We start from the raw sequence: 18,506 nt of genomic DNA, 5'->3' as shown, positions 1-18,506 counted from the left end.
ATAGTGGGGCAGGTTGTCCAGGTAATGGTGCAGGACATCCAGGTTGTGACTCAGGATCCGCGGTTCGATCCCCAGCTACGGCGTATTTATAAAAATTTTCTTCCAAATGGGAAACGCAATCAAAGAATGTTGAGTATCTGGATTGGTCGCCGTATGCGCTTCCCGATTTATCCTGGTAGTCGGTGGAAAACTTTCGTGGGACCAGACCGACCACCCCCAAAGATTGAGTCCATGAGACTGTTTGGGATTTATCATTTTTTTTATAGTGGGGCAGGTTAATTTATTAGAAATTCATCATACAACAGTGTGGAATACGTCGGCCCATCAAATTGATGAATTAAAAAATCTTCAATCCAACATAAGAGAGATTGTGAGTTAAGCGGATCAACTATTGCAGGTCTGTCAAAAAAAATAAAAAATATTAAATTTGGATTATAATTTAAACGGATTAAATTAAAAATTTTAAATTTAGATTACAATTTAGATGGATCAAATCTACTAGTCTATCGAATTTTTTATTTTAATTTTAAATTTTTTAAAAAAATATTTTTTCTCAACTTGTGAGTCAATCTAAATCCATCATGAGTCAATCTATACAGATCATGGGTCTAGATAGATTAATCCATCTAAACCTACTTTAAAATGAATTGATAAAATTTTAATTCAATGTATTTAAATTATTTAATAAGATAGATTAATTCTATGGATCCAACCTAAATTGCTAACTCTATTTGTAGTAGATGTAAGATCATAGTTAAATACTTTTTGTTAAAATGCTTGGTTCTTTTTTTTTTTCTCACGTTCTTCCTTTCTTTCTCCTCAACAAATTTGAATTGCAACTTCCTTTTCAATATGGTCAACCCCTAAGTTAAAGGTCATGTAGACTAACATGTGGCTCTGCACTTATGGATAGTGATGAGTCAACTGAGAGCGTATCTTGTCAATTAGAATTAATTACAATTGATCCATCCTCTTAAAACACTTTTAGCAAGAGTAAGTCGAGGTAATATTCTTCTCGTAATGGTTAATTGTAGTTTTTTAATTTATCTCATCCTAAACGATCGTGAAATTAATCTTGTGAAATCGTTGGGTAACATATTCTATTTTTTATTGTAATTTGATGATCTTTTATGATTCAAAATTAAAAAATAAATATAAATCCACATGTTTAATCTTGTCAATTTCATATAAATTTGAGGTCCTTATGATTGTTAACTATTTTTAGTAAAAAAATTATAAAACTATAAAACTCAAAATCTAGAAAAATAATATAAACAAATTTAAGAAATTGATATACAAATTTAAAGTTTTGAGAGTCATTAAACACTTGTATTCATTGTATTTGATTAGTGAATTGGTTAATAAAATGTTTAAAGACTTTATGTATTTATTTTTTAAAAAATAAAGATAAACAGGAAAATTTTAGGAGTATAATCATTTTCATTTATATATATAGAGAGAGAAATGCTACGCTGCACGATGAGGAATTCGCGATCCATGCGCGACACTCGCGATCCACCATCGCTGCCGTCGCCCTCGCCGCGCCGTCTGGCCACTGCCAACCGATCGCTCACGATTCGGTCGGAATTCGACCCAATTGGCTTCGACAGTGGTCGTGCAGTGGGGACGGCTATTTTTGATCAAATTCATCGGATTTCGGTCACTATTCGATCGGAATCCCACGCCGACAGAAGCGCCGGCAAGTGGCGCATTGATCGTAGTCGAGGCGGCGGCTGACGGTGTCTAGACGGCTCAGTAAGGGTGGTGGCAGCTGCGGTGAGTCACAGGTGTTATGCACGGATCGCAGATTCTTTGTCGCGCAGCATATAAATTTCGTGTGTATATATATATATATATATATAATTTATTTATTTATTTATGGTTAATTATCACAGAGGAAGATGAGCGCCGCCCCATCCCGCCGGGCAAAACGTGATGACGTACTCCCCGGCGTGGCAGTTCACCAGCGGCGGCGGCGCGTCGTAAGCGTAGCTGAAGTACTCCGGGCACGCCTCCTTGAACACCCTCGAGTAGACGCTGTCCCTGCAGGTCTCCGGCGTCCCGTACGCGTTCCGGCAGCAGAAGGCGTCGAGGTCGAAGGCGAGGCAGGCGCTCCTGCACGCCACCACCGCGCCGCTCGCCTCGTCCACCACCTGCAGTTCACGCGGGCAGACGCTGTTGACGTCCCGCGCGCATCCGCCGATCGAGCACTTACCCTCCGCCGGCCTCGTCGACACCGACACCGGCAGGTTGTACCCGTCCACCAAGCTCACGTCGTAGAAGCTCGGCTCGCTCTCGTCCCTCCGCAGCGACACCTACCGGAGAAAGTCAGTCATTTAGATCGTAAATAGTCGACCGATCAGTGTAGAAGATTATATATATAGTCGGTGCCTCGACGAGCGTAGCAGGCGGCGCGCCGATGGTTCCGTTGCAGGCGAGGCGGCCTTGGCAGTCGCCGGTTTGGCACGCGCGCGCTGAGGAGAAGTCGCAGCCGGTTCGAGCCCAGAACCGGCCGTTCCACGTCGGCGGCGCGCGGACGCGCCTGGTTCGGTTGGGCAGGAGGAGGAAGCCACCGGCGGCGATCACAGGATGGCCGGCGTTGGGCGCCGCCGCCGGCCACACGGGGAAGGGGCACTTGTTTTGGAAGTGGAATGCCACTGAAGCTTGTCCATTGGCAACTGCAAAGTGGCATATGAAAGAAAGAAGAAGAAGAAGAAGAAGAAGAAGAAGAATGGTTGGAATCGGATGCATGATTGCTCCTTAATTCATTAATTTGGGTGATTCGATGAGAAGAAGAAGAAGGTGGAAGAAGTTGAATTTATAGGGGAAGGAATGAACTTTGTGTGGCGTGGACTACAATTCAAGCATATCTTGGTACAATGAGAATTAAAGAGCAAGAATGTGGATTGGTAGATGAATTGTTTATTAAAGGTGGGTTGAACTTTAGAGGCCACGAGGATTGATTTTAGTTGGCTAAATAAAAAATTTAGCTAATAAAAAAATTAGGTTGGACTAGAGCCTAGGGTAGTCCTACTTAAGATCCATCTCTTTTAGATGTTGAGTTTAATCCTATTAATTCTGAAAGTAGACGTTTCGCTTCCAGCTCATTTATTAGATAAATCTAAATATATACCTTAGAGATTGATCTTTAAAATTTTTTATTGTGCTATTCTTAAGAGGAGGTAGCTAGCTGAATGGTTATGATATCTATTTCTACATGTTCTTCTTTTAAAAATTATTAAAATAGTATTTTATTGATAATTTGATATTTAAAATATCTTTTTATACTTTGTTTCATTATCTTAGAGTAATTTTTGATCAAAATTGGCTATTTAAGATCAATTTTTGTCAAAATTATTGCAAGGTAGTTTTTTGGTCAAAATTATTTAAAGACGGATTACAAATGAGTATTTTAATTATATTAAATTATGGATAAGATGATTGTTCCGCTTAATACACTATGAATGATTAAGTCATCAGTTCACGAATGGTTGATGTATACGCTCCTCGAAGATAGTTGCCCAGAGAGATGAATAGTAGACTTGAAAAGCACTAAAAAAAAGTTAAAATGACACCGGGGGTGAGTCCCGACAAACTACTCTGATGCTTAAGTTAGGATTTTATGTGAGAAATGAGTTTAATGACTTGAGAAAATTATGGTTGATATGTGCATAATTGTGCTCATGAGTATGAGCTACCTTTTATAAAGTTATCTCCAAAATATTAACGTTCGTTTATGAAATATTCTGAGATATTCGTTCCAATTTTAGAAAGATTCTGATCGTCTGTAAATTTTGGAGATTTTTTCCTATTTTTTCGAAAGAAACAATATTAGGTTACCTTGATTGCGCGCGCCGACTGACTCCTGAGATTAAGCAGGCTCTGAGGTTGAGATGGAGTCAGCGCGTGATGTCGAGTGAGTATCCAGATCGGAACTCGAGGCCGTGACCCAAAGCTGAGATGGGGTTGGCGCATGATGCCGAGTGAGCATCAAGATCAGAACTCGAGGTCGAGACTTAAGACTAAGATGGGGTTGGCGCGTAATGCTGAGAAAGTGTCGAGATCAGAACTCAAGGTCAAGACTGAAGGTCGAGTGAGCACCGAGACCAGAACTTGAGGTTGAGACTCGAGACCGAGATGAGGTCGACACTTAATGCCGAGTGAACGTCGAGATCGGAACTTGAGGTTGAGACTCAAGGCGGAGATGAGGTCAGCATGTAATGCCGAGTGAATGTCGAGATCGGAACTCAAGGTCGAGACTCGAGTCCGAGATGAGATCGGCACGTGATGCTGAGTGAGCATCGAAATCAAAATTCGGGATCAAGACTCGAGGCCAAGATGAGATTAGCATTTGATGCCGAGTGAGCGTCGAGACCGAAACCTGAGGTCGAGATGAGGTTGATGCGTGATGCCAAGCGAATGCCAAGGTCGGAACTCGAGGTCGAGATGGGGTCGGCACGTGATGTCGAGTGAGCGTCGAGACTAAAACTCGAGGTCGAGATTCAAGGTCGAGATGAAGTCAATACTTGATGTCGAGTGAGCGCGAGATCATAATTTGAGGTCGAGACTCGAGGCTAAGATGAGGTCAGCACGTGATGTTAAGCAGTTACAGAGGTTAGATCCTAACCCTGATCTTTCTTAACGATTCTTCTCATTCCTATTTCTCAGCCACGTAATGTTCTATCAGCAACCACGTGCTAGTTCTAAGACTCCATCATATCACAAGCCTTCTCGATTAATCTAGTCAAAGGTGGCGCACTCTGACTGACTAGACTGTGCTGAGTTATCGTTGGAATACCTTGATGAGGTGTCATCGCTCCACTACATCAATGATATTTTAATATTTTAAAATATTTTTTTTGACTATATGAATAATTAGGGGAGTCCTATTGATTTCAAACCTTTTGAATTTTGGATTTAAGAGGTTGATTCCATAGATTAACTCAATCGAGCATTATAAGAAAATTTGATTTGATTCTATTAGTGAAAGTGTTTCAATTGAATTTGAGTTACCTCCTATCGAAACTATACTATCAGATATTTACTTTATCTACAGGTTAAAATAACAATATTAATAGTTTCATATTTAATGCATTTGAAAATCATTTAAATAATTTATTTTTTTAATAATTCAATTCTTACGATTTAATTAATCTCAGCCACTAAGATAAATCGAGAAGTATAAATTAAGCCTAAGGAACGGTTAATATTATAAGTTTTTCAAATGTATTCTTAGTAAGATTTGAATTCTTATTGCTTAGGGAGTCATCCTACTTTTTATGTTTGGGGATTAAAAAAAAATCTATATAAGTATTAGGGGACATTAGATATTGATGAAACATTAAGTTGATCTTAAAAAAAAACTAAGCAAAAATTAAAAGGATCAATTTTAATTAAAGTTGATGATATTAAATTATAAATAAAATATTATTTTGATTAAAAATATTTTTTTGGTAATATAAATAATTAGGGCTGCTATTTTAATTTTTCTATTTAAAATCTAGCGAACTTGGGCCAATTTAGAAAGTATTAAAGTATTTTAAAATAAAAAAGGAAACTCGACTTGAAAATAAAGCAAACTCGCGGGGTGAAATGAAAAGTTTCCATCGATTTCCCTGATCGTCGGCCCAGTTCCGCCGCGATCTGAGGGAAAGCGAGCCTTGATCGGCCATGGCGTCGCGTCGTCGCAGATGCTGACAGCGCTGCTCTCGCCACCAGCGGTGGAGGGGGAGGATGGAGCGAGGAATCCCCACTGAAGGCTGACGCGATCTTCGTGCACCTTCCTTCCTCTTGGCGATGGCGAAATCGGCTGCCGGATGGATCCCTCACAGCAAGCGCGTCCTCCTCCTCTTTCTCCTCGTCGTCTCCGTTTCCACCGCCCTCGTTTGCCTCGTCCGCACTGCCTCAGATCCATGTGATTCTCGCCGGAATGGACCGCCGGTGGCCGTGGACCGGACACAGATCCTGCGACAGCCAGATGCCCGCGTCGGCGCCCGGAAGAACCCTCTTGGTTTCATGAAGAGCAAACTCGTCCTTCTCGTCTCCCATGAACTCTCTCTTTCGGGTAATTAATAATGCTTTTCTATATATATGCATATGACATATGTATTTGAACTTCTTCCCTCTTTTGGGTTTTGATTGTTTGGTTGTGATTCTTCTTCGACTTATGCCTTGTGCGAAATTCCTTCCTTTAAGTGGGTTTTTCTGATCTTTTGGTTCTCCTCCTTTGTTAATTCAGTATTTGGGTAGAGATGCTGGATAACGGTTCTGCATTATAGAAAGGGATGAGATTTCACACTTTGACCTCTGTGGCCTCCTGATTTGATGTTTGAAGCAACTCAGACAATGGGCCGAATGATTTGATGTTTGAAGCAACTCAAACAATAATGACAGAAATTGTGTTTCATTAACTTGTTGGTATTTGCAGAAAATTGGAGCTTTTTTGGCTGTAGACACTGCGGTTTTGGCCTTGTATTAAGTTTTTGAAGTGGCTTGGTGTTGTCAACGAGCTTGAACTAGAAACTCGGAAGACTTTCTTCTTATGAGTACATTATTGTTTGGTAATGAGGCCGAAGTTGTTTGGTAAAATGTTGAAGATATCAATGAGGAATAACAGAAAGCTTCGAGAAGTCAATTCTAAATATGTATCTGTGAGTTGAATGGAATCTGCTGGTATGTCAAACTTATATACACTAAAATGCTCATGATTCATGGGAAAGATACTAAAACTAATTGCCTGAGGTCATGTTGTGACAATAAAACAAGGAACTATTAGGTTAAATAATGTTGTTTGAAACCAAGAAACCATTTCTTTTCACATATAATGTAATATGCCTGTTCTTTTGAAACATGGGGAAGCCATGGAGGATAATTTTATAAGAAGAAATACAATGAATGAGAGAAGGTTTCTAGTAAAGGAAGTGCTATATGTCAAGTGCATTCTCTATAATGAGTTGAAGATCGAGGCAGTGGAATTTATTTGATTCAATAATGAAGCTTTGGTTTGGATTTCATTCTATTATAGTTCTTCGTTGAGGTTGATTTCGAATTATTTCTGCTCTTTATTATCTTATAGAAGTAGCAGATGATCTAAGTCACTAAAGCAGCATTAAATTTATGCATGTTCATGAAAGCCTGCTTATGCAGAAGTGTATGACTATAAAAACATCTGGGATGTGATAAACTAATTTCCATTCAACTCATTGGTCATTATGGTGATAAAAGCACAAAAAAAGAAGGAAATTGCCACATTTGGAATGTTTTTTCATCAAAGGTTTTGTTTCAGGAGGACCATTGCTGCTAATGGAGTTGGCATTTCTCTTGAGAAATGTTGGTTCCCATGTGGTATGGATTACTTACCCAAAATCTGAAGAAAAGAATGAAGTGACATATAGTCTGGAGCATAAGATGCTAACTCAGGGAGTACAGGTATTACAGCACCAACCAACATATTTGATCAGAATTTGTTCTTGTAGTGTGTGTCCTATTCATGCAGTCCTACTATCCAAATTTATCTTTCTTAACACCACATGGCTAGTTTCCACCATATTTGTAACTATATTTGGTAACCTGATTTCTTGGCTGATCACATGTATGTGATTACACTTAATCTGAGATGGGAATATATGCCATGTTATGGTTGTCGAATAACATGGTTTGGGATAATTGGGAACATTATTCTTACAATGAATTGGTGTCAGTTAATCTTAAAACTAATTGCATTTTCTTGCAATTAATGGTTAAATTCGTTCTTAGGTATTTTTATGTATCCCATGTATATTTATAAGGATACTATTCTGGCATCTTCTGTTTTGGTAAGAAAAAATAGTTTTCTATTTCTTATTACCTCATTCGGTTGTATTATATTTATAGGCTTGTATTTGGCAACTTGTCAGGTATATTCTGCGAAAGGACAAGAGGCCATTGACACTGCGATTAAAGCTGATTTGGTTATTTTGAACACTGCCGTTGCTGGAAAGTGGCTTGATGGCATTCTCAAGGAACAAATTCCACTAGTTGTTCCAAAAATCTTGTGGTGGATACATGAAATGAGAGGACACTATTTCAAATTAGAATATGTGAAGCATCTTCCTTTTGTTGCTGGTGCTATGATTGACTCTCAGACAACAACTGAATATTGGAAAACTCGGACTCATGACCGTTTAAAGTATGTTAGAAATGCAATAAGTTCCACTTTGCATGTTGCCTCTTTTTTCCCTTTATCTTGTACAAATATGTTCACATCTTATCTCCCTGTCATTTGGTATTTTTCTGTACATTCAGATGTTCTCTAGAGGAAATTGAAAATAGTTTCAACTATCAGTTGACTTGGAAGAGTAGGATTCTTGATTATTTAAACTTTAAAGTAGTCAGAAATACAGTAGTTCCATCACAATGCTACCAGTTTGTTCCTATGTCTTGTACAAATATGTCCACATCTTAACTCTTTAGCATTTAGTACATTGGTTCATTTAGATGTTACCTAAATAGTAAAGGAACTTTTTTTATTTAAAAACCTGAAGTGCTTAATTTCACTATCCAGCTTTGCATTTGTCTTTGTAATAGGATACACAATCTAGTCACTGCAGACAACAGGTTTTGTTCTTTCTGTTCTGGCCTCTTTAGTATTTATTGCTCTTCTGCAATGAAGAAAAAATTTTAGATATCTAAATTTATAAAAAAAAAAATTAGGCTGATGAGTATTTTTTTTCCTAAATTATTTTTATGATATTATGGTTTCGCTATCCAGCTTCCAGCTTTGTACTTTGTAATAGGATGCAATCATGTCACTGCAGATAAGTGTTTGTTCTTTCTATTGTGGCCTCTTTAATATTTATTGCTCTTCTTCATTGAAGAACAAACGTTTGATTTCTAAAATTTACTAATGTTTTGGGGTTCATGCGTATTTTATTTTGAAGAGTATTTCATGATATTAACATAGATAAATATGCATCAAATGAATAGCAGAAAATAGTATTTAACCTGATTCACTGTAAGCCACCGATGGCTGATATTCCTTTCTACTTACTGTTTTCTAATGCAACAAAATGAGGTAGTTTATCGTCTCTCTTCTCTCAAGTTATCTACTCTTTCCTCATTTTTTTATGTTGATTGTAGGATTAATATGCCAGAGACCTATGTTGTTCACCTAGGAAATAGTAAAGATTTGATGGAGATTGCTGAAGACAATGTTGCAAGAAGAGTTCTTAGGGAGCATATACGGGAATCTCTTGGAGTGCGGAGCGAAGATCTTATATTTGCCATAATAAACAGTAAAGACTTGTTTCTGATTTCCTTCTATAGAAAAGTATTTTATTGATACTGGCTGGATTAAATTCAATCATTTTCCAGCTGTCTGCAAATCTGACTTTTTGGTCTGCACTAGTTTTTATTTGTGCATAAGTTTTAAGCTATGCAGCATTTCCAACATCCTGTGTCATTGACATAGAACTTCGCTGCCTTCGGTTTTCATGCCAGAAGGTTATTGATATGACTTTTCCTTCTGTTACATGCTTTGCACCATCAAATAGAGTATTCATGTCTAGGTCATTCCCACTGAACTCAAGACATTACAAAGTGTACTGGTTTTTCAAAGTAGGCATCAATCCAATACATGAAGATGATTTGGTTTATCTAGAATTCATCTATGTATTTGATCACTAATAATCCGGATGTATCCTTGCTTGGTTGGCAAATTTCATGATTCCAGCAATTGTCAGTTGTGGGTTTGCCTTGTGAGCTGGGTGAGGGTTGATTGCAAATTTTGCATTAATAAAGTATTCCCAAGTTATCCATTCATGATAGTAATGCCTAAAAGTTTTAATTCAATTTCTAATTATGCTGCTGATTGTTCATTTATGTACACATTACAGTTTGTCTAATACAGCACTTGTAACTCGCATTTGGCTATATATGTTGTGGGTATAGTCATCATTGACAGTTGCTAGTTGGAAATGGGTTGTGGAAAGCTCTGTTTTGGTTCATAATGTCTCCTTTTCAGTTTCTTTTTGTGGCCATTTGGATACCTTGCAGGCGTTTCGCGTGGGAAAGGACAAGATCTATTTCTTCGCTCATTTTACGAAAGCCTCCAAATCATCCGAGAGAAGAAGCTCCGAGTACCATCGATGCATGCAGTTATAGTTGGAAGCGATATGAATGTTCAGACAAAATTCGAAACAGAACTCCGAGAGTTTGTTCAGAGTAAAGATATCGAGGGCCGTGTTCATTTTGTCAACAAAACACTAACAGTTGCACCATACTTGGCTGCAATTGATGTGCTGGTTCAGAACTCTCAGGTATTTGGAATGCGCTTCCCGGATTAGTCTAATTGCTAGTTTAAAAAGATACGAGATTCCTTTTGATATCGTCAAAGCATGTGTTGCCAAAGTTCTGATGCTTGGCTTTTTCTTCTCATCAGGCCCGCGGAGAGTGTTTTGGGAGGATAACCATAGAAGCTATGGCATTTAAATTGCCAGTATTGGTATGTCACTCTCTATAGATAAAAAACATGGTACTTGTCAAATATAAACTTATTGCTAAAGTTTAAAGCCCAGCCTATCATTTGTTTCAATTTGATAATATTTGTTGTTGACTAGTTTCATTGTTGGTAGATTTATTTATTTTTTTTACAACATATAATGGCCAATTTTTTCTTAGTCATTCTTGTTGATCTTAATGGTGAGCAATTAAAGAAAAAAAATGAAGGCCTTAATATTGAACAATCAGTGATAAACATATTCATTTGCATAAACCATAGCTTAGTGTGTATGAATAAACTGCTGTCAGATCAAGATCCATTCTGTCAAAAGGAGTTTCATTCGCCTCAATTTTTTTTTCTGTAAGGTTAGGTCTGTAAAATGGCCATGTTAGATAGTCCTATGTACCATTAGTAGATTTGGATTCAAATTCATGGTCAGTTCTATGACTTCGGACTCACTTGTAGTTGAAAATCTTTTACATGCCATGCTGCAAATTGAGACCAAAAGATTATTCTATTAGGATGTATAGTCTTCTGATCTTAGATTTAGGATTTTTCATGTTCCCCTTTAGGTCTGGAAAATCTTTATGTTCTTCCTTGTGATTGCACTCGACTTTTACCTCTGTTATTTTCAGGGCACGGCTGCTGGTGGCACCACAGAAATTGTTGTGAATGGATCTACAGGCTTATTACATCCCATCGGAAAGGAGGGTGTAACCCGACTCGCTACGAACATGGTAAAACTCGCCACACATGTTGAGCGAAGATTGACAATGGGAAAAAAAGGTTATGAGAGGGTGCGCGAGAGATTTATGGAGCATCACATGGCAGAGAGGATTGCGTCGGTTTTGATTCAAGTTTTAAAGAAATCGAAGGCTCGCTCTCATACTCGAGATGTCTTTTGAGGTCAAATGAAGCAACAAGATTGTGAGATGCTATCCTCCCTCTTCTTCTTCTTCTTCATCTTTTCTAGTGTAGTTTCATGCTTGACTCAGGGAACATTTCACTCCGGTTCGGTCGCCAGCCATCGTAGTATGGATCCTTTAAACACCCATCTATCTAGAGCCTCTTCCATTTGCTAACACGCAGGTACATACAGCTTTGTCAAAGTGTATTAGTACTTGATCTCTGTGTTTTACTCAGCACCCAGTGATCATCCTTGCTATTGTAACTATCATAACTGGTGTTTAAAGTAGCGAAAAACATCATAAAATCAGATTAGATACATGTTTCTACTGAATGTGATACTACTGACTAACAAGATTGTATGCACCAAACTTTGCTCTCAAAGTAGTGTTCTAATTTTGGTTCTAAAAGTATTAGAAGATGTGAACTGGAATAAACTCCGTGACGAAATTTCCCCTGCAAATTACACGTTGGTAACCCACACGAATAAATTTGACTAAAGGGAAAATTTTGAGGAAGACGGTCTCTTCGCCTTTTCGAATATTAGACAGTACATTAGCACTGTGGCAACTCTTCTATAAAAAGATGAAATCTGTCACCATAGCGGTCCTACACGGTCGGTTTCATGACTATTTGTAAGGAGGTAAATCGAGAAATTACAATTGGTCACGATAGAGGAGGATATTGTTCGATTTTATCGAGATTCGAACCCTTGTCCTCTTTTGTAAGTCTGTTCTATCGTAACCAACTCAATTATGTCCCGAGAGTCAGTACTGTGGCAACTTAATGACCTCCAAGTTGTCGATTGATTTGGTTGTGAAAATAGTCAAAATGACGTTCATACTTTTAACCATGCTCATAGTGAAGAACTTGCATTGCTTTCCCATTTTCTGATTTAAAGGATAGTTAACAGTGAAACTCGCGAATGGTTAAAAAGAAGGATTGCAGAAAAGGGAATGTATTGAACTACCTTCTGGTAGGAAAGTCCAGGTAGCGATCCTCTGCTCAATTCGTGCAACAGATTCATCCTTTAAAAGTCAACATTCACCATTTTTGAAAACCTGTGTTTTAGGCAGCTCGAGGAGGAAAGTGAGAATATTCCCGGAGAATGTCCTTTATTACCATTTTTTTAAAATATATATATATTTTTTCAATAAATAAAATTTTTTGTCACAACAAATTCCTGTTACAAATTTATGACTGGAATCTACACCGTTCGATTTTAAAATTAAAATTAAATCCAGACCGTAAATTGAATGGGTGATTGTGATAGCTTGGATTTAATCTTCTATTTTAAAATTTAACGGTCCAGATTTCTATCACAAATTTGTTATAGAAATTTATTGTGACAAGAATCCCAACTGTTTTTCAATAATCTCAACGTCAAAATCTCACTCCAATAATCCGCAGAGATAAATTTAAAACACAATTTATACACACGTACAAACCGATTTCAAAATATTTAAATTCTAACCGAGCAACTGTTATTTCAACACTATTTGCAACTCTTATGATAAATAAAAATCCACTTTTTTTTTTGGATGAAACAAAACAAGATCATCTTACCCCGAACAATGGTGCAATAATAAAATGCTCAATAATTTATCAAAACATCTATAATTAAAATCACAACTATAACTGCAGAATTTTTTTTTCAATAGAATGAAAAAATATTCATCATTCAAATCTCAACTAAGAAGCATTATACAATATTTTTCTCTAATAAAATAAAAAATCTAAGACATTGACTATTAAATATAAAACTGCACATGCTTCTAGTGATCAATAATTTTTTTTTATAAAATCAAACAAATGACCTCCAAAACTAATCAAATAATAAGAACTGATATAATAATAATAATAAATAAGATCATCTATCTTCAAAAATAATCAATCAAAACCCGAATACTTAGATTATCTATAAAATCAAAGTTGACGTCTCTAAGTTTGAGAACATCCTTAGGAACAAGCCACAATTTCAATATCTAAATCAGCCTCTACCTTTGTTTACACCAGCTCTCCCTCCAGAGTAGGCAGTTTAAGAAAGAGGCCAGGAACAAACAAACTGATGGGGTTTCAACAATTACATGTTGGAATACGACCAATGTTGGTAGAATTAGACTGATGAGATCGGAAACATTCACTCCGTGCGTAAAAATGCTACGAGTCTTCAACAAGATTGCGAAGCTAAAACTTACAACCAACAGAGTAAATCAATGACGATTCTGAATATTATGAAAACATGTTCTTGTACGAACTCAGCTCCGGAGCCTATTATCTGAAACTCAAATTGGAATGGACAGCTGATCACGATGGATACCAAGGAAAGTTAGTATCCACCTCTTCCACGGTTGCCTACCCGTCCTCGCCCACGAACATAACCTCTGCCGCCACCATTGCCATTCCTTCCACCACCTGGTCCACCTCCATATCCTCCATAGACTGGACCTGCACCTATTGTATCGAGAGATTGAATCAATACAGAATTTGAATAAAAATCTAAAGCCAAGAAGAAAAATACGAGCTTTGCTTTAGTTTTGCCTTTAACCAGACGAGGATATTCTCAATGCCAACAGCCACTGAATAGCGGCTTTTATTGGATGGGTACGTGAATAGAAGGTGTCAGAAAGAACGAAATATCTGGGGACATGTCCACAACATTCATCTCTGAATAGGAATTTACAAATACCTATCATGACAATGAAATTATTCTCTGTTGGTTCTGCCTCCAGTTTAATTTTAGGTTCAACTTTCCTTTGAAAAAAATACTGTGTACTGACAAGTTGAACCTAGCAACAAGGTAATCATATTCTTATTGAGCTTAACAAGGACAAGCATGTAGAAGCTGCAAAATTTTTTAACTGGAATGACATTATAGACCAAGACTGAATCAAATGAAAATACTAGACTAGAGAGCAATACAACTATGAACTTTTAACATAGCATAACTACTATTTAGCCAATCTAGATTACGATTAGCCAATTCCAATACTAGTAGAATCTCTTGGCAATAGCAAGACTATTGTCTATTTGCAATATCTGCTTAACTACAAGAAAGTTAAATCTTACTTAACAAATACATGTTCAAACTACTTCATTTCATACCAATTAAATTTTTAGTAAATTCTAGATATATTTAATCATATTAGCTAATCTGGCTAGTCTTCAGTAGGATTGGTTATGTACCTTAAAATTGTTCTGAAATATGTTTTCTGAATAAGTGTAGAACAAAATTAATCATTCTGAGCTTACCACGGGAATTCCAACCTCTACCTGACCCACCACCTCGGCTCCAGTTTGCATTCCATCCACCATTTTCTATTGTGAAAAAAGTGAATTAAAAAAGGTCAATTAAAATAAAAGAAATGGAAGGTAAAAATGATCAATTACTATACCATGTAATATACATAATTATACTGTAGTGAATGCAATCCATCAGAACAAACATATGGAATTCATAATAGCATGTACGACCCATAAGCAGAAGTATTAAACAGTGAGACAGATACAAGAAGTTTCAGAAAATTAAAATACCTTGATTGTTTCGGTAGCCACCATATCCACCTTGATTATAGCTGAAACCGTTGTAGCCCCCACCATTGTACCCTCCTTGATTGTTGCGGTACCCATAATACCCTCCCTGACCCTGATTGTTGTTATATCCACCATATCCACCTCTTGCCCAGCCCCTTCCTCTTCCACTACCCCTACTGCGCTCCCGCCCATATGAATCTTTTGCAAGTAAAACAAAACACATATGGTATCCATAGTTATAATTATATCTTTCATTGTTTCACCATGTTTTATTTTCCAAAACTCAGTACCTTGATTAAGTTGACCTAATGTTTGTCGATGTTGCTGTTGTTGTTGCTGCTGCGGCTGCTGTAATTGTTGAGACTTCTGTTGACGCTTTGGCTGCTCAACTTGTGCTGGTGCTTGATAACTACGAATGGAGTAAATTACCTTACATGCATATTTCCTAGTACACTCAACTCTAGAATTATGTTTAAGATGGCATGTATGAAATGTCAGTACCCTGGGGTCTTCTTTTTAGGCTCTACGATTGACAAAGTTATAGAGATCACTGAAACAAGACGTTTCGTCTCCAACCTGTAACAAGACTATGCAGGAATATATTACCAACAGACCTACTGAAAAGACTCATTCTATCAAGGAAAGAAGTTCATCAAATGACTCACGGAACCAAACCCTCTTCAATAGGCTCCCAAACATCAGTGATACTGACGGAACTTATTGAGACGTCTTGATGTAAATGCAGATTCCATTTCTGTGCTAGACATACAGGTCAAGAAAAGCTAAATTGATAAACCTGTCAACAAAATGACAAGCAAGTAAAACTTCAACCTTGATAATTTCAGTAGCAGCTACAGCTTTGCTGATTGCCTGTCCCATTGCCTTCAACACAATCACCTTCAAACTTCTTTCCTGTAGGTAAACCCACAGTAATTATTAATAGATGTTACAATATATCAACAAAGTCAGAGATGGATGAGAAATATACAAGCACATAGAAAGTTTCCTGCAATGTCAAACTCAAAGGATAACAAACATGAATATAAATAATCCATGATAAACAAACACAAATGTAGAAAATAACTTCCTAGAAAAAAGAGCATCATTTAGCTAACAGTCTCAACATCAGAGTTCAGAACGTATCGTATAGCTGCACTATTTAATATTGTTAGAGACCCCATGGTCATTTAACTTAGCCAGAGAAAGCATTTGACTATCATAAGAAGAGTATAGTAGGCTTTCGTGTAAGTTAATCTAGATTGACATAATTCCAGTTTGAGGTGAAGTTAAGAATGATAAACATTTCCTCATTTTGGAAGTGTAGTCGGCTAAAAGCTTCCTGGAAAGTCGCTACAATCTGCTTCACAATCTCAAAAAGGATCAATTGAAGTTATGCTCTTCAGTTTTGAAGCAACTTCAGTATTCAATATGGTATAGCATGTATACAGAAACTTTTCAGATCTATCCCAGTTGATGAATTCCTACTCTTCTTCATTTCACAGGGGAAAATTACACATCAGTGACTGACAGAATTTCCTCAAATAATTTGCAGAGGGACTATGGTGCAGCTATAGCAGTCAGGTAAATCCATATTGATGTGGGGATTGATATTTCAGCTTAAAAGTATGTTAGAATAACTAAGGGCAAATTAACAATATTAACTGTCACAGAAAAAAAGAACACAAGCCCCAAATTTTTGTTAGTTTCTAACGGAAGAAGATCTACTACGGTTAAAATGCAGAAAATAATTATTATGTTCCTCCATTAATCGGCACCTATCATATCTTCCACAGAAATCCATCCTGAACAACCCCAAATTTTTTTTCCACAAAAGGTACCAACCATTTCAACTACATGAGTAGATTACCAGAAAATATCGTTAGGATTTCTGATGCAACTCCGAGGTCAAGAAATGACACAGAAGAATGTGACGCACAAATGCATCCGACGAAGAAATGGCTCCACAAAAAGCAAAGCGCAAGGGAGAAGAAGAAGAAGAAGAAGAAGAAGAAGAGGCCACCTGAAGGAGACTGGACGCGTAGTTGACATAGTTACGGATGAGTCCCTGCGAGGTGATGCGGATCTCGTTCTCGCTGATCGCCGCCGACTCTGACCGCGGCTGCTCCACTTTCTGGTACCGATCCATGTCTCAGCAACCACTCCCTCGCTGAATCCGAGAATGATCGAAGCGGGCGGACTCGAAGTAGGGTTTCGCGATGAGGCAGAAGACGCAGAGGGGGCTGGAGAGGAGCGTCGCCGGGATTCGGTGCGCAGTCTTAAACCCTAGGAAATGGGCGGCCCTACTTGGCTGAGGCAAATTTTCCAAAAGGCTCCCCTAAAGTTGGGTAATTAACAATTGGACGCCCTACCTTGGATGCCTTCCCGTCTACACTACTTTCCTTTCTGGGCAAGCAAAAAATATTATTATTTATTTTATTAAAAATAAAAAAATTATCATTTTAAATAAATAAAAGTACCATTCTAATTTTTAGAGTGAATTATTAAGATCTCCTTAGCAATTGACATTTATTGATCAGTAGTCATCTCACTCTAATTTATTTTTATTTTTAAAAATATCTTTATTTTTAATAATATTAATTATAATAGTACTTACAATTCTATAAATATTATACAGATGTAACCATTATAATTTTATAATTATAATATAATATTAAAGTAAAAATGATATACCTATATGATAATTATTACAATATAGTATCAATTAGAATTGATCTTGTAGATATTAAAATAATATCAAAAATAAGAATATTTTTAAAAATAAAAATATATTAAGATGGAATGTTGTTTTAATAATAAATGAAAAAAGAATATTTTTTTTAATGATTCTAATAAAAAAATATTTTTTAGATTTTTATCATTAAGTTATGGAATGTTGTTTCTCCAAACGCAATGTCGTCCCCGGGGTCATGGTACCACGATAGGACATTTAGATTGTCACCCAGACACCCGCAGTTCAATCCTCAGCTATGGCGTATTTGCAGAAATTTTTCTTCAAATGAGGATCGCAATCAAAGGATGCTAGCCATCTGGGTTGGCCGCTACGTGTGCTTCTCAATTTACCCTGGTGGTCGGTGGGAAATTTCTATGGGATTGAGTCAATGCGACTAACTGGGATTATCATTTTTTTTCAAACTCGCAATGTCTTCTTTTAAATCAACTGCATATTTCTCGATTTACTTTCTTATAAATAGTCGTGAGATTGTCCATGTAAAAACTATTAGATGACAGATTTCATCTGAAATTGTTTCTCCAAACTTCAATCCTTCTCATGATCATCTTATTACTAGACGTCTGCATCTGTTTACTTGAAAGGACAAAAATAAAACATCCTTCATGGTTTTTCCTTTCGGATATCTTTCTTCTCTCCCTACTTTCCTTCACCTTTCTCCTAGGATTTTTTTTCCGTCTGGAATTTCTTTCCCTCCCCACTCCATCTTTCAAAATAAACATAGCAAAAATGAATACCGCAGAAGAAAGGGATGTGGAACATCAATCCTCTTCATTCAATCAAAAACATAGAAACAGTATGCACTCACTCGACATCAGACGCTCGAAGAAGACGAAATTC

The 18,506-nt window shown here is 37.2% G+C and overlaps 3 protein-coding genes across 4 annotated transcripts; 1 reads left to right on the top strand and 2 right to left on the bottom strand.

Annotated features, from left to right (window-relative positions):
* Nucleotides 1–1,508: 1,508 nt before the first annotated feature.
* Nucleotides 1,509–2,772, bottom strand: LOC141846806 (thaumatin-like protein). The gene is made up of 2 exons (XM_074734868.1): nt 2,392–2,772; nt 1,509–2,315 (listed from the first exon to the last, which is right to left on the bottom strand). Exons 1-2 carry the CDS (start codon nt 2,749–2,751, stop codon nt 1,890–1,892), a joined length of 786 nt encoding a protein of 261 aa, XP_074590969.1. The 5' UTR covers nt 2,752–2,772; the 3' UTR covers nt 1,509–1,889.
* Nucleotides 2,773–5,611: 2,839 nt separating this feature from the next.
* LOC141846278 (uncharacterized) lies at nt 5,612–11,698 on the top strand. Of its 2 annotated transcripts, XM_074734290.1 has the most exons (8): nt 5,612–6,064; nt 7,286–7,428; nt 7,896–8,167; nt 9,118–9,272; nt 10,033–10,295; nt 10,418–10,480; nt 11,113–11,404; nt 11,473–11,698. In XM_074734290.1, the coding sequence occupies exons 1-7, from the start codon at nt 5,797–5,799 to the stop codon at nt 11,380–11,382; spliced, it is 1,434 nt and encodes a 477-aa protein (XP_074590391.1). In that variant the 5' UTR covers nt 5,612–5,796; the 3' UTR covers nt 11,383–11,404; nt 11,473–11,698. The 2 variants fall into 2 exon arrangements, with proteins under 2 accessions (XP_074590391.1, XP_074590389.1); XM_074734288.1 differs by having other exon boundaries at nt 11,113–11,698.
* A 1,722-nt stretch (nt 11,699–13,420) lies between these two features.
* LOC141846192 (uncharacterized) lies at nt 13,421–17,180 on the bottom strand. The gene is made up of 8 exons (XM_074734192.1): nt 16,938–17,180; nt 15,749–15,829; nt 15,583–15,671; nt 15,419–15,493; nt 15,208–15,326; nt 14,918–15,115; nt 14,636–14,701; nt 13,421–13,837 (listed from the first exon to the last, which is right to left on the bottom strand). The coding sequence occupies exons 1-8, from the start codon at nt 17,061–17,063 to the stop codon at nt 13,713–13,715; spliced, it is 879 nt and encodes a 292-aa protein (XP_074590293.1). The 5' UTR covers nt 17,064–17,180; the 3' UTR covers nt 13,421–13,712.
* Between the last annotated feature and the right edge of the window lie 1,326 nt (nt 17,181–18,506).

The sequence above is a fragment of the Curcuma longa genome, chromosome 15 (assembly GCF_044706935.1).
Source record: "Curcuma longa cultivar G26 ecotype Majalengka, Jawa Barat chromosome 15, ITB_CL_G26_1.1, whole genome shotgun sequence".
Classification (NCBI taxonomy): domain Eukaryota; kingdom Viridiplantae; phylum Streptophyta; class Magnoliopsida; order Zingiberales; family Zingiberaceae; genus Curcuma; species Curcuma longa.
Note: the sequence above shows the minus strand (reverse complement) of the source record. Positions and strands in the feature narration are given on the sequence as shown.